This window comes from Aethalodelphis obliquidens, unplaced genomic scaffold, assembly GCF_003676395.1.
Source record: "Aethalodelphis obliquidens isolate GAN/ISIS:26980383/991018 unplaced genomic scaffold, ASM367639v1 scaffold66, whole genome shotgun sequence".
NCBI lineage: Eukaryota > Metazoa > Chordata > Mammalia > Artiodactyla > Delphinidae > Aethalodelphis > Aethalodelphis obliquidens.
In genome coordinates this window covers 9,900,708-9,914,642 of record NW_020838010.1, presented here as the reverse complement: position 1 = coordinate 9,914,642, position 13,935 = coordinate 9,900,708, and the positions used below count along the sequence as shown (strand labels likewise).

Sequence of the window (13,935 nt, the reverse complement as noted above, 5' to 3'; positions counted from 1 at the left end):
ATGGGAGGATTATCCTTTCGATGGTCACTTTGGTTGTTTCCCACTTTGGACTGCTTAAAACAATGCTGTGATAAACATTCTTGCATATATATTTTTGTGTACAAGTGTGAGTATAGCTACAGGGTGAAGTTCTAGTGGTGATGCTACTGGATCAAAAGGTATGTGTATTTTTAACTTTTGATACTGTGAAATTGTTCTTCAGAGAGCAATTTACACTTCATAATGTATGAGCGTGTCCACTTTTCTCATCCTTGTCAGCATGGAATATCATCAGAATTAAAACTTTTGGACAATCTGATAGGTAAAAATGTTAACTTGATACTTTGATTTACATTTCTTTAATTATGAGTAGGACTGAACTTTTCTTTATGTATTTCTTTTTCTATAAACTTCCTGTTGTATCCTTTGCCCCATTTTATATCCAGTTGTTTGTCATTTATTGGTTTATATGCACTCTTGACAAATTTAGAAAATTGGCACCTTTATCTATATTTGTTGTAAGTATTGCTTCCTAGTTTGTTATTCTTTTGTAAACTCTTTACTCTTTGTGGCCAAAAGTTAAAAGTTTTTATGTAGTCAACTATCTCAGTTTTTTTCTTTATGGCTTATCTATACAATTTTGTCTGCCTGGGCACACCCATGAATAGTAACAGACCTCCAAATGTAATGGGCCCCAACACAAAGCAATAGATCAGGTTTTGTACATTTGCCTTTTATATTTTGGTAACAGCTTTATTGAGCTATAATTCACATATTATACAATTCACCCATTTAAAGTGTACAAGTCAATGCTTTTTAATATATTCAAAGATTTGTGCAACCATTACCACAATTAATTTTAGAACATTGTCATCACCTCAAAAAGAAACCCTGTACTCTATCACTCAAAAAAAACACCCTCGTCCCTCTAGCCTTAAGCAAGACACTTTCTGTGTCTATGTGTCTGCCTATCCTGGACATTTCATATATGTGGAATCACTGTCTTTTTTTTTTTTTTTGGCGGTACGTGGGCCTCTCACTGTTGTGGCCTCTCCCGTTGCGGAGCACAGGCTCCGGACGCGCAGGCTCAGCGGCAATGGCTCACGGGCCCAGCCGCTCTGCGGCATGTGGGATCTTCCTGGACCGGGGCACGAATCTGCGTCCCCTGCATCGGCAGGCGGACTCCCAACCACTGCGTCACCAGGGAAGCCCCATTATCTTTTTTAAGGAAGAATAATTCTCTCTAATGGCAATTTCCTTTGTATATCTTTTCTTGCATAGTGTAAGAATTTAACTGGAGGATAAGGAGTAGGGTAAAATGATTGTATTATATCCTAGATAGTAAATGATTTTTTGTTTTTTCCTCTATATTTTATTTTAGTGATTGAACTATAGCTGAATCACTAAGTGAAATTTCTGGCAGTATGGAAGTTCTGGAGTCCAGTGATGAGGGTAAGTAACCCAATAAAATCTTGGTAACTAGAACTAGATTTGTTTAATGTGTTTAACCCCTAGAAAAAGAATCAAGTCACAGAAAATAAGTTCATATCAAATTTCTAATGACACTAGACTCAGTCCATATTTAGTTTTCCATCTTCTAATCTGTTCTCTTTCATCTCAAACTCTGATAGTCAAAAGAGTTTTGTCTAGGCCCTGCAATCTTCTTTGGGGATGGTTAGCAGATTCCATTTACTAAGGCATGAGAAGAATTTCTGCTTAATCAGAAAAAAAAAAATCAGAGCAGGCCAGGATCTGAGAGATTCAACTGAGGTTTTGCTGTAGATAGGAATCCAGACTTAACCAACAGATAAATTTGTAATTTGAGGAGTCAAGGGGGGATAGTAACAAAGAAGCCACCATAGGCTTCTGTTAAATGGGAATCAATTTACAAAAATTTCTTTTGCAAAACCTATCCATTGCATAAATTATGGTGCCACCTGTGAATGATAGGAGACCATGAGTGGGGTAATAGAGAGGCAAAGGTCACTAAACAATGATACGCTTTATTGACACTGGAAAAAGGTGGGGGGAAGGGGAGGAACCATAAGACACAAGATGAGCCATTGCATTTAAAGGTAGAACTGAATTTAACAGTTCACTGGGTTGTTCTTCAATGTTTGCTGAGTTTTCTTAGTGTGGTGCAGAAGACTTGGTCTGGAAGGACAGAGAGAGGGGAACCTTCTTGTGGCTTCCTGGAGGCCCTTCATCTCTGTGTCACCATTGTTCAGTATTGGGTCTCAGAGAGACTGATTAGCCACTCAAAAGTTTGTAGTGAATGAATGAATAAATGAATGAATGATAGGCCTCCTCACCAAGGCAACCCCAACTGCCAAATGAACTGATCTATCTTTCTGGATATGAGCTAGACAGGTGCCTAGAGAAAAAGGTGTCATTGCGCTGCATCTCGATAAAGGGTGGAGGTAAGGAAATGCCCTTTCTCTGTTCCCAAGATGTTTTTCTCACAGAGACCCAGCATTTGGGTACATGTTTAGTATTAGTCATTGCCAGCCAGAGAATAAGGTGCTGTTGGAGGTTGAAGGGAAGAAAGGCCGGTTAGAAGAGTCTTCTTTCCAAGCAGCAACACAAGAGAACAAGGTCACCGTTATGCGCGATGCATTTTGAAAGCTCAAGTGCAACCCAGAAGGGCTGCCTGTGTGCGTGGAAAATAAGCAAATATACAACCCAAAGCAATGATCTCTTCATTGGATTTAAGTGTGTTCTTGTCTGGGGGAACGGGAGAGGACTGCTTCCATGGGCTCTTTTCTGGTATGTGATGCCATGCAGGCCCTCGGTGGATGAGGATGCTGAAAGCTACTGCCTGTTTGGGGATATGTAGTCCTTGGGCTTGGACAGAGAAGTCAATGGCTTCGTTACAGAAGTCCAAACAGCAGTCAGCTCACTGACCACCACTGCTGTGCCTTGTGGTGGCATAAGTTACCCAGTGTATAGGTGACCTCCATAGACATTGCTGGATACAAATGTGGGTTTTGACCCAAACCTGCTGTCTAGGTCTATCTACCCTTTACACTTTCAACAACTTTGGAAACCAGCCCACACAGGGCTCAGCTGCTGGCAATATATTTTTTAAAATAAATTTATTTATTTATTTATCTATCTATTTTTGGCTGTGTTGGGTCTTCGTTGCTGCACGCAGTCTTTCTCTAGTTGTGGCGAGCGGGGGCTACTCTTCGTTGTGGTGCGCAGGCTTCTCATGGCGGTGGCTTCTCTTGTTGCGGAGCACGGGCTCTAGGCGCACGGGCTTCAGTAGTTGTGGCTCGTGGGCTCTAAAGCGCAGGCTCAGTAGTTGTGGCACACGGGCTTAAGTTGCACGTGGGATCTTCCCGGACCAGGGATTGAACCCGTGTCCCCTGCATTGGCAGGCGGACGCTCAACCACTGTGCCACCAGGGAAGCCCCAGCTGCTGGCAATTTAAAGGCACCCCTTTGCAAAAGAAAGTTTGAAAGGCCAATTTACACCAGTGAATATATGGCAAGTGTCTCGGATTCCATTAGGGTTTCGAAAGTAACATAGCACGCGGACAGTTCCCAGCTTTGTATCTCACTCCCAGGGTCTCCATACACGGGGTCTGGTGCTGTCGGGGATGGAGAGCTCTCCTAAGCCAGAGCAGGCTGAAGACTTGGACTCTTGCAGCTGAGCTGGATGTCTGGCAATGGGTTGCTTAGTAAGGCTATGTCCAATTTTCAAGTCACTGCCCCAGATCAATGGGCAGCCCACCCCACCTCTTGGTGTCTCCCCAACTCCCTACCAACGAAGCTATACCACCACTATACCCAGAGCTACCCCCGAGGGAGGAAAGGAAACATTCTTTGCCTCCTAGTGGCCAAGGTTGAAAGAAACATGCATTGCTTAAGGTATTTTAAATCCTCGTGGGAAAATAAGTTGTTTCTGCCGAGCAAAAAACGGAAGACTGGGGGAAACATTGGAATATACGCATACTTAATTTTTAACACCTTTTACAGTTCTATAGTCACTAGTCATTTGGTTAATTTAGGAACATAAAAATGTGTTAATGCATAATTTGGTTTGCTCATACAATGACTATGTTTGGTACATTCAGTTTTACAACCTGAAAAGTTTATTAGAAGCATTTTTATTCAGTTCTTAAGTGTTTGTAGATTGTGTCACCTACTGATTCTGTCCCTCTGTCTTTGCTGGTTTGTGAAAAGCAGGTTTGCAACTCCAAATCGTCTAGCTTTGCCCTCCTCCCTTCCATTCTGGGATTTCAAAGCAAGAAGGGCAATAATCATTATGTTTCCAAACACTCTGAGCAGAAAGTTGTTCTCGTTTCAGAAGGCCAGAAGGAGATCCATCTGTCAAGAATCGATAAATGTCATTCCTTCTGTTTGAAAAATGGCGGTGCCTGCAAAGGCTCCTTCCCGCTTGTGAGGGGACACTGCCCAGTTCATCCTCACTGGGCAGGAGTTATTTAGTGGTGTGTTGGAGCTACCTTACGCTGGCTTGGGAGGCTGTGCACATCTCTCCCTAAATGTCATGTTAGTAGCTTGAAATTGACCATGATGGGAGGATTTACACCACAGAAGTAGGCAGATATTACAAATAAGGGCATTTTCCCCAGAGACCCAGTTGGTAAATACATCTCAGCAAAAAACTGATTCTAGTGATTAGTATAGTATAGTAATCAGGATTTTACAGAAAAATCGCACTATTTCATGGATTTTAGAAATCCTTTGGGGGTGGGAAGATTAAGAAAGAAGGCCGGAGAGCAAAATATAGATTACTCTAGAGCCAGCCTACTGCATCCTGTATACTTCTCAGCACTTTCACGTTGAATCCTCACAGTGGTTCTATGAGGTCAAATAGCATTTTAAATAATTTATTATCATAGAAATTAGTTTAATTTTGTCCTTAAAAAATTGAAGAAGGAAGCTTGGGAAAACATGTTTCCTATTGTACCTTTGCTCTTTATTCTGTCTATCTCAAGGTAGAATTGCCAAGTTTATCCTAACCATGACCCTATCTATATAGGTACATCCTAGTAGATGAGAAATTCCTCAAATCATTCAAAACTGAAGTTACTTAAGCAACGATTACCAAGCACACAGGCCTACCACCTTCTTGTATTGCCCCAAGCCGTGCTGGCTTCTGCTTCTAATCATGTATATTTTAGAATTCACTATTGAGTTATAGATATGGGGTTCTTCCCCTTATCGCTAGATAGATAGAGTAGATGGATAGAATTGATAGATCAATTCTACAGATAGAATTGAATCTGGTCTTAATAGACAATTATTGATTCCCTAATTTTATCTCACATTTATTAGCATTTACTACATGCCAGATCTTATGCCAAGATCTTTACCACATTATTTATCATTTATATCAACCCCAATAAGGGCCAGTGTATAAATTATAGGATGCTTAAGGATGGCGCTGCCCAGTGTTCTCAATTTAAGGGAAGTGACAAGCTGTGTTGGTACTCTGCACCCCTCAATGGACTCAGTTGTCTCTCGAGTGTCACAGCGTGCTTTGCACTGTGCTAGTTGCTAAAGAGGATGCTAAAGAGGCCCCGCCTACAGCCTAGATGTGGGAGACAGTAGCTAAGACGTAGAACCGTATCTTATTTCTTTCTCACTGATACCCAAAACATAGTAAGTGCTTGACCTTAATAAACGTTCATTGAATAGGTGAATGAATGAATGAATGCGCAGACTAGAGAACATTCAGATGCAAAACTTGTGGTGCCGACAGTCAAGTTTTAGGTGTACAGAGAGGAGCATGAATTGTAGTGATGGTGGGAAACTGGACTTAAGTCAGGCCTTGAAGTTTAGAAACCTTTCGAATAGGCAGGCCTAGGATTAATCAGTACACAAGCTGGCCATAGCGTTCAGCGCTAGAAGGAGCGCTACTTCAGCATTTCCCAAAGTGTGTTTTGCCAGAGATTCTGCATACACGCGTTGGAGAGACAACACCGTTTCCCCGTTTCTCGGCGCTACACCATACACATAGGCATGCTGAAGTTTCAGAAGAGTCTTGTTGCAAATCACACCCTTAAACTCTGTTTAATCAGCATTTCCCAGATTGACGAGACTGCAAACCCCCTTTTCATGCAACAGACCTATGAGTATCCCTCTGAACGTACTCTGGGAGATGCTGATTAGCGTGATACCCTCATTTTCCAGCTGAGCCCCAGAGAGGTTGAGTGACTTACCCGAGGTCACAGAGCTAATCGATAGCAGAGCCAAGCCCGGGATTCCAGAGTTTTCTGACTCTTTGGTGGTGCGTTCCGTCACACCACTCAGTCTTTCTAATGGCAGCCTTGTCGGCAATTCCCTTGGCTGGACCCTTCACTGCCGCTGCAGCATTGCTGTGCTGACAAGAGCCCTTCCAGAGGCCAGGCTGTTGGAAATTGGAATGAGACACCTGAGTTGGTAAATTATTGCATGCGAAACAGTAAGAGTTGGTTCCTTGCCTCTGAAGAATGCAGTGCAAACTCCCCTGCCTTTTCCCCTCTTCTACTGAGCCCTGATAAAGATATATGTGTTTACTAGGAAGCTCAAGAAAGCCCAAACAAAGCCTGAGGAGCATTTAAAGCTCACATTCCTTACTGCTGCAGAGGGCATCAGCACTGTAGATAATCTGAACCAATCAGTAATAATTGAAGAACATACACAATGCACATAACACACACACACACACACACACACACACACACACACACACACTCACACACATCCTCCCTTGCAAAACTCTTTCGTAGGTGATTTTGTCATATCCTTTGCACAGGGAGCTTCTTTGCCCAGCAGCTCTTTCTTCCCTGTTCCCAGCCCTCTCCCTTGCTCATAAATCCCTTCCTTGAGGACGTCTTCCCTGACTGCACCAACCCCACTGCACTCACTCCTTGGGTCTGCATCCTTTCAGCACACAGGTTGGGCAGTACCAACTCCCACAGGGATTTCCAAGGGTCCTGAAGAGTTTGTCACATGTGGAAGCTTTGCTCCCCAACTGGATCACCATGACTCCAGTGACCGGGGTACCAAGTGCTTATGTTGGCTCAAGAATTGCTGCCTATGAGTGAACTTCTTAGGGCCAGGAAAGAGGTGTGTGTTCATAGTTGAAATTGAGTGGCAAGTGAACGCATGGTGAGTTGAGCCAGAATAGAGGCTGCCCAGAGGCCACAAGCTGGGATCTGAGCTTCTGCTTTCACCAGAAACTCAGCTACTTTGTTAGTGAGTTACTAAGAAGAGAACAAACCGGATGAATGGTGCTGTGGGCACTGGGGATGAGGGCCGAGACCTGGAGGGCCTCCGGGATCATACTCCTCATTCCTGCAACGAAGGCCGTTTCCTCTCCTGTCTTCCCTTCCACCATCACACTCTGCCTCACTTTCAATTCTAACTTCCAGGAAAGGAGAAATCCAAATTTAAAGGCTTCAAGAGATTTTTTGGGAAGAAGAAGAAAAAAGAGCCTGAAGATGCCCAGGGAAAGAGGAACCTCAAACCAAACTTGTCCAGTGATAGTACTAACATCTCTTCCGTGAAGCCAGTTTGGGAAGGTCGACAAACCAAGCCTAGGTAAGCTCAGGTGGGGTGGGGAGTGGGAACGGGGCAAGGGGCAGGTAGCTAGATCCAGGTCCCCCTTTGGCAGCCAAGTCTCCAATGGGCCTTTGGTCCCAGGGACTCTTGGCCTCCCTGCCTGTGGGAGCTGGGCCTGGAGGTCTTTCCCTGTATGCGTGTGTGTGTGTGTGTGTGTATATATATATATATATATATATATATATATATATATATACACATATATATACATGTTTGCCGTCTGGGCTGCACAGCTCAGTGGGTTGCATGGAGTATGACAAATGCATACCCCCTCCCCCAAGAGTGCTGCGTGAGAGGGTGCGGGTAGATCAGGGCAACCTGCGCAGTCACAGCTACAATGAGATGTAGGGGCCTACCATTAGTTAGGAGCCAGAGGACTCTGTTTCATAAGGTAAGGATGGCCTCCGTCGTTTAGGAAGCTTGAGCTGGTTTGCTTGCCCAGTCCTCAGACTCCAGATCTCCTAATGTGTGATTAAAGTCTTAGATAGTGAAGCCGTCTAGCTGGGTTGGGGCATAAGGATGAAATCACTGTGTTAACGTAAAAACAAAAAAGCAAGCAAGCAAAGAACCCAAATTCATTTCTCCCTCCATCCCAGGAGACTGGGGTAAATGCTGTAACTGGTCACAGAAGGTATGGGGAAGACTGTTTCTCAGCCAACATTGCCACTCCTATTCAAATTTTCATCTTTGAAGCCTCAACTTCCACATCTTATTGTGGAAAATCTGGACACCCAGTACCTGTAGCTGTTCCTGGATCAATTGGATTCCTGTCTATGGAGTTCCACTTGGGTCTGTTCCCCTGGCCTTAAATTCCAGACTTATCTGGACTCCCTACAGAGCTCACGTGTACTGCTACCCATTCCCTCAAGGCTTTACTTGGAGGTAATGGGATAGTTAGCAAACATGTTATACTGCCCACTCACAGCACGTAGGTCTCCTTAAAAAGGACCTTACTGAGTGCATTGAATGTGAGGTATTTCAGATAGCTTTACTAGCAAGGGAGATGGTTTTGCAAAGGGGCTTGTCTCATACCTCACAAATCATACCATTATAGACCATTGCATTAGAGGTCTAAGGAAAACTGAGACTAGCCCTAAAAAAACCCCAGAGGGTGAGGTGGGAGAGGGAAGTTTGGGTTTATTCTGATTTGTCTCTACAAATTGGCAAGGGCTGTCTCTACTGAAGTTCTACCTTGCCCCTTTTTACTTGTGCCTCTCCCTCCAAAATGGTCCACTTAGTCTGATGTATTCTCCAGACTAAGAAGGTGTGGGCATGTGCACCTCTGGGGCGGGGAAGGGAGGAAAGGAGAGTGAGAGGGAGTGGGTGTAAGTGCATGAACTAGTTCATACATGAGGAAGGGTGTTTTTCTAAGGACCTGAGATTGGTCTTTTTTTTTTTTTTTTTTTTTGCAAGGAGCGTAAATTAATTAAGAATATACCTTAGGAGGCCTGAAGTTCACCCCTGACCCGAACCTCTTGCTTAATTGCTAGGGGAGAAACCCTGGAGAATATCACTCGGGAGTTAGGGAGATCAGATCCATTGAAGCGATCCATTGAAGCGATCAATCATAACAAAACTTATGGCCAGCCCTCTCCTGTGCTGTACAATAGGTCCAGTATCTATTTCCAAGAGTGTTTTAAGCTGTATCTGATAGAACAGACAAATCCCATTCCTCTATTTGATTCTTTCGTGGGTGCTGGTGTACTACACTTTATTGCCTTTAATTAAGGCCAAGATTTTATTTAGATTTGGGATGTGTTTTCTTTGCCTCCAGGGAGTGGACAGGAGGTTTGGTTTCCGACAGACCTGACCACAGCTGGTGCTAATGTAATCCTTTGATCAGGGAGGGCTTGACACTAGACAGCCAGTGCAACGGTTATACTCTGGCTGACGCACGGCATGGAAATGACAGAGTTCCTAAGCCCACTTATGGCCTAAGATTTCCTTGCAGTTTTTCTGCACAAAGCAGGGGAGGTGGAGTAGTCACAGATCCTACACTGGTCTCAAGCCTGATTTGAGCCAGCAGGTCATAGAGAAGCAGTGAATGGAAGTGTGTATGTGTGTGTAATGAGCGAACGTGTAGAGATGCTCTCCCAGTGCTGCATCAGAAACAACTCCATTGTGTTCCTCTGGAGTCACGTTAATTTTCTGCTATTTTCATAAAGCAGAGAACCTTGCCTTCACCACCAGGGCCACCTGGGTAGGAGAGTTTTAGGGAAAATGTGGGTAGGACTTTACTACAAAGTGGCAGACATCTGCCTCCTCTCCTCCCTGCTGGCCCACAAGCCACCTTAGCGTGGGTGCCATTTTAATCCCCAGAACACCACATTGTCCTCGGAGTGTGTCACAATTAAATATCCCATGTGCTCATCCCTCAGCCAGGCAGGCTAACAACGACAAGGTGGGTGCTAGCCCTACACTGCCTGAGCTGCTACTCTAGTTAGCATTTACAGATTCTTTTTAAAAATGCCAACCTACATGTATAATTTGGTAAGAAAGGTAGTAAATGGAAAAAAAGTATTTGAGGTATTAAAAATTACTTTAACAACATTTTCATCCCTCCCTAAAAGAACCCCTGTACCCATTAGCAGTCAACCCCAGTCCAGTCATAGGTGGCCACTTATCTACTTTCTGCCTCTGTAAATTTGCTTATTCTGGATATTTCATATATATGGAATCATACAATATATGGTCTTTTGTGACTGGCTTGATTCCCTGAGCGTGTCTTCCAGAGTCATCCATGCTGTAACATGTATCAGTACTTTATTCCTTTAAAAATTGAATTGTATTCCACTGCCTGGATATATTACACTTTATGCACTCATCAGTTGACATATATTGGGTTATTTCCACCTTTGGGCTGTTATGAAGCATGCTGCTGTGGAGATATGTGTCTCAGTTTTTGGATAGATATATTTTTATTTCTCTTGGGTCTATACCTAGGAGTGAGGTTGCTGGGTCACGTGGTAAGTTAATGTTTAATTTTTCAAGGAACCACCAGACGACTGTTTTCCAAAGTGTCTGAATTCTTTTACATTCCCACCAGCAGTGTATGGGGTTTCCAATTTCTCTACAACCTTGCCAATACTTGTTATCTTAGTTTTGTTTCTAGCCATTCTAGTGGGTATGACGTGGCATTTCATTATAGTTTGAATTTGTATTTCCCTGCTGACTAATGACGTTGAGCATCTTTTCATGGGTTTGTTAGCTATTTGTATGCCTTCTTTGGAGGAATGTTTATTGAGATCCTTTGTCCATTTTTAATTAGGTTATCTGTATTTTTATTTTTTTATTTTTTGAATGAAAAATTCTTTAAATTCTATTGTGCTTTACAATTTTCAAAAGTTTCACACACATGATTTCATATAATCCCATAGTAATCCTTTTCCCCCCTTACCTCTATATTGCCCTTCCACCTTCCCTCTTCCCACTGGTAACCACTAGCTTGTTCTCTATATCTGTGAGTCTCCTTCTTTTTTTGTTTTATTCACTAGTTTGTTGTAGTTTCTAGATTCCACATATAAGTGCTATCATACAGTACTTGTCTTTCTCTGTCTGACTTGTTTCACTTAGCGTAATGTCCTCCAAGTCCATTCATGTTGCTGCAAATGGCAAAATTTCATTCTTTTTTATTTTTATTATTGAATTGTAAGAGTTTCTTGTATATTCTAGATACAAGTCCCTTATCAGGTATACAGTTTTTCTCCCATTATGTGGGTTGTCCTTTGAAGTACAAAAGGTTGTAATTTTGATGAAATCTATTTATCTGTTTTTTTTTTCCTTTTGCTGCTTAAGTTTTTGGTGTCATGTCTAAGACTCCATTGCCAAATGCAGGTTATGAAGATACACCCCTATGATTTCTTCTAAGAGTTCTGGCTCTTATATTTCGGTCTTTGACCCATTTGGAGTTAATTTTTATATATGGTATGAAATAAGGGTCTAACTTCATTCTCTTGCATGCGGCTATCCAGTTGTCCCAGCACTATTTATTAAAAAAACTATTCTTTCCCAATTGAATGGTCTTGGCACCCTTCTTGCAAATCAGTTAACCATAGATTAATGGGTTCATTTATGGAATCTCCCTTCTATTTCATTGATCTGTATGTCTATCAAGCCGTACTACCCTGTCTTGATTACTGTAGCTTTGTAGTAAGTTTAAAATTGGCAAGTGTGAGTCCTCCAACTTTATGCATCGTTTTCAAGATTGTTTTGGCTATTTGTGGTCCCTAGCACTTCGCTTTGAATTTTAAGATCAGCTTGTCCATTACTGCAAAAAAAAACTTAAGGCAGCTGAAATTTCTAAAGAGATTGCATTAAACCTGTAGATCAATTGGTGGAGTATTGCCCTCTTGACAAGATTGTCTTCCAATTTGTGAACATAGGCTGTCTTTCCATTTATTTAGATCTTCTTTAATTTCTTTCATCAGTGTTTTATAGTTTTCAGAGTATAAGTTTTACACAGCTTTCATTAAATTTATTCCTATTTTATTCTTTTTTGTAAAAAATTTTAAATTGAAGTATAGTTGACACACAATATTGTTAGTTTCAGCTGTGCAACATACTGAGTCGATCAAATACATTATGAAAGGATCACCATGAGAAGTTTAGTAGCCATCTGTCACCACACAAAATTATTACAGTATTATTGACTATAGTCCTTATGTTGTATAGTACATCCCCGTGACATTTATTTTATACCTGGGAGTTTGTATCTCTTAATCCCCTTCACCTATTGAGCCCAGCCCCCCACCTCCCCTCCTCTCTGGCAACCACTAGTTTGCTCTCTGTTTCTATAAGTCTGTTTCTGTTTTGTCTTGATTTTTGTTTTGTTTTTTAGATTCCACATATAAGTGAGATCATACGGTATTTGTCTTTCTCTGTCTGATTTATTTCACTTAGCATAATAATCTCTAGGTCCATCCATATTTTATTCTTTTTGGTGGTATTGTAAGTGGAAGTGTTTTCTAAATTTCACTTTTGGATTGTTCATTGCAAGTATATAGAAATACAATCAATTTTTATATATTGGTCTTGTATCCTGCAACCTTGCTGAACTCATTGATTAGCTCTAGTAGTTTTTAATGGGTTCCTTAGGAGTTTTATACACAAGATTATGTCATCTGTGATTAGAGATAATTTCACTTCTCCCTGTCCAGTATGGATGCCCTTTATTTCATTTTCTTACCTGATTTCCCTGGCTAGAACCCAGTACAATGCAGAGTAGAAGTGGTGAGAGCAGACATCCTTGTCTTGTTCTTGATCCGAGGGAGAAAGCATCCAGTCTTTCATCATTATGATATTAGCTGTGTGTTTCTCACAGATGTTCTCCGTCAAGGTTGAGTGTATTTTTCATGAAAAAATGTTGGATTCTACAAATGCTTTTTCTGCATCTATTGAAGTGACCATGTATGTGGTTTCTTCTTTTTATTCTATTGATATTGTATATTACATTAATTGGTTTTCATATATTAAAGTAACCTTGCATTCCTTGCAAGTCCTACTTGGTCATAGTGTATAATTCTTTTTATATGCTGCTGGATTCAGATGGCTAGTATTTTATTGAAGAATTTTGCATCTATATTCATAAGATATATTGGTTTGTAGTTTTCTTTTCTTGTGATGTCTTTGGTTGAAAATTTTAAAAGGTGAAATATATTTCCACATCCCCAAAGGAGTGTCTTGTGCCTTTAGCCTTTCATTTGCTTCTAACTTTCCCCTGATTTGTCCTAACGTAATTCTTATCAACCTGGTTCCATTCCCAATCAGAAGGTGTTTCCATCTGGGTTTAGCAAGCTGGAGGTGGGTAGGGTGGGTGCATAAGATGAATTTGAAAATAGGACAAATATATTGCAGAACCCTTGTGTGAAAGAGGAAAAGACCTGGTGAATGAAAGTATCCAGCATCTGGGCACATATGTGATATATATATATATTTTTTTTGCGGTACGCGGGCCTCTCACTGTTGTGGCCTCTCCCGTTGCGGAGCACAGGCTCTGGACGCGCAGGCTCAGCGGCCATGGCTCACGGGCCCAGTCACTCCACGGCATGTGGGATCTTCCCGGACTGGGGCACGAACCCGTGTCCCCTGCATCGGCAGGCGGACTCTCAACCACTGCGCCACCAGGGAAGCCCACATATGTGATATTTATCATCAAAACAAAAACACTAGAGACAAATTGTGTGTGAAAGATCTTTTATAACTCTCATCTTAATAATAGCAAGATTCAGGGTCTTCCCTCCCCTTCCTCAGTGTTGCCACTACTGAACTATATACTTTCAATGGTGAATTGTATGGTAGGTAAACTATATCTCAGTAAAAGTAAAGCTATTATATAAAAAAGATACATGTTGATCATTTTAAAAAATCAAAATTATGCAGAAGT

General features: G+C 41.8%; 1 protein-coding gene across 1 annotated transcript in view; it reads left to right on the top strand.

Annotated features, from left to right (window-relative positions):
• KIAA1210 (KIAA1210 ortholog) overlaps positions 1 to 13,935 on the top strand; it is a 58,303-nt gene that overhangs the window by 23,110 nt on the left and 21,258 nt on the right. Inside the window, 1 exon segment of the mRNA XM_027089539.1 lies at positions 7,364 to 7,532. Within this exon segment, the coding sequence (XP_026945340.1) occupies positions 7,364 to 7,532 (169 nt within the window).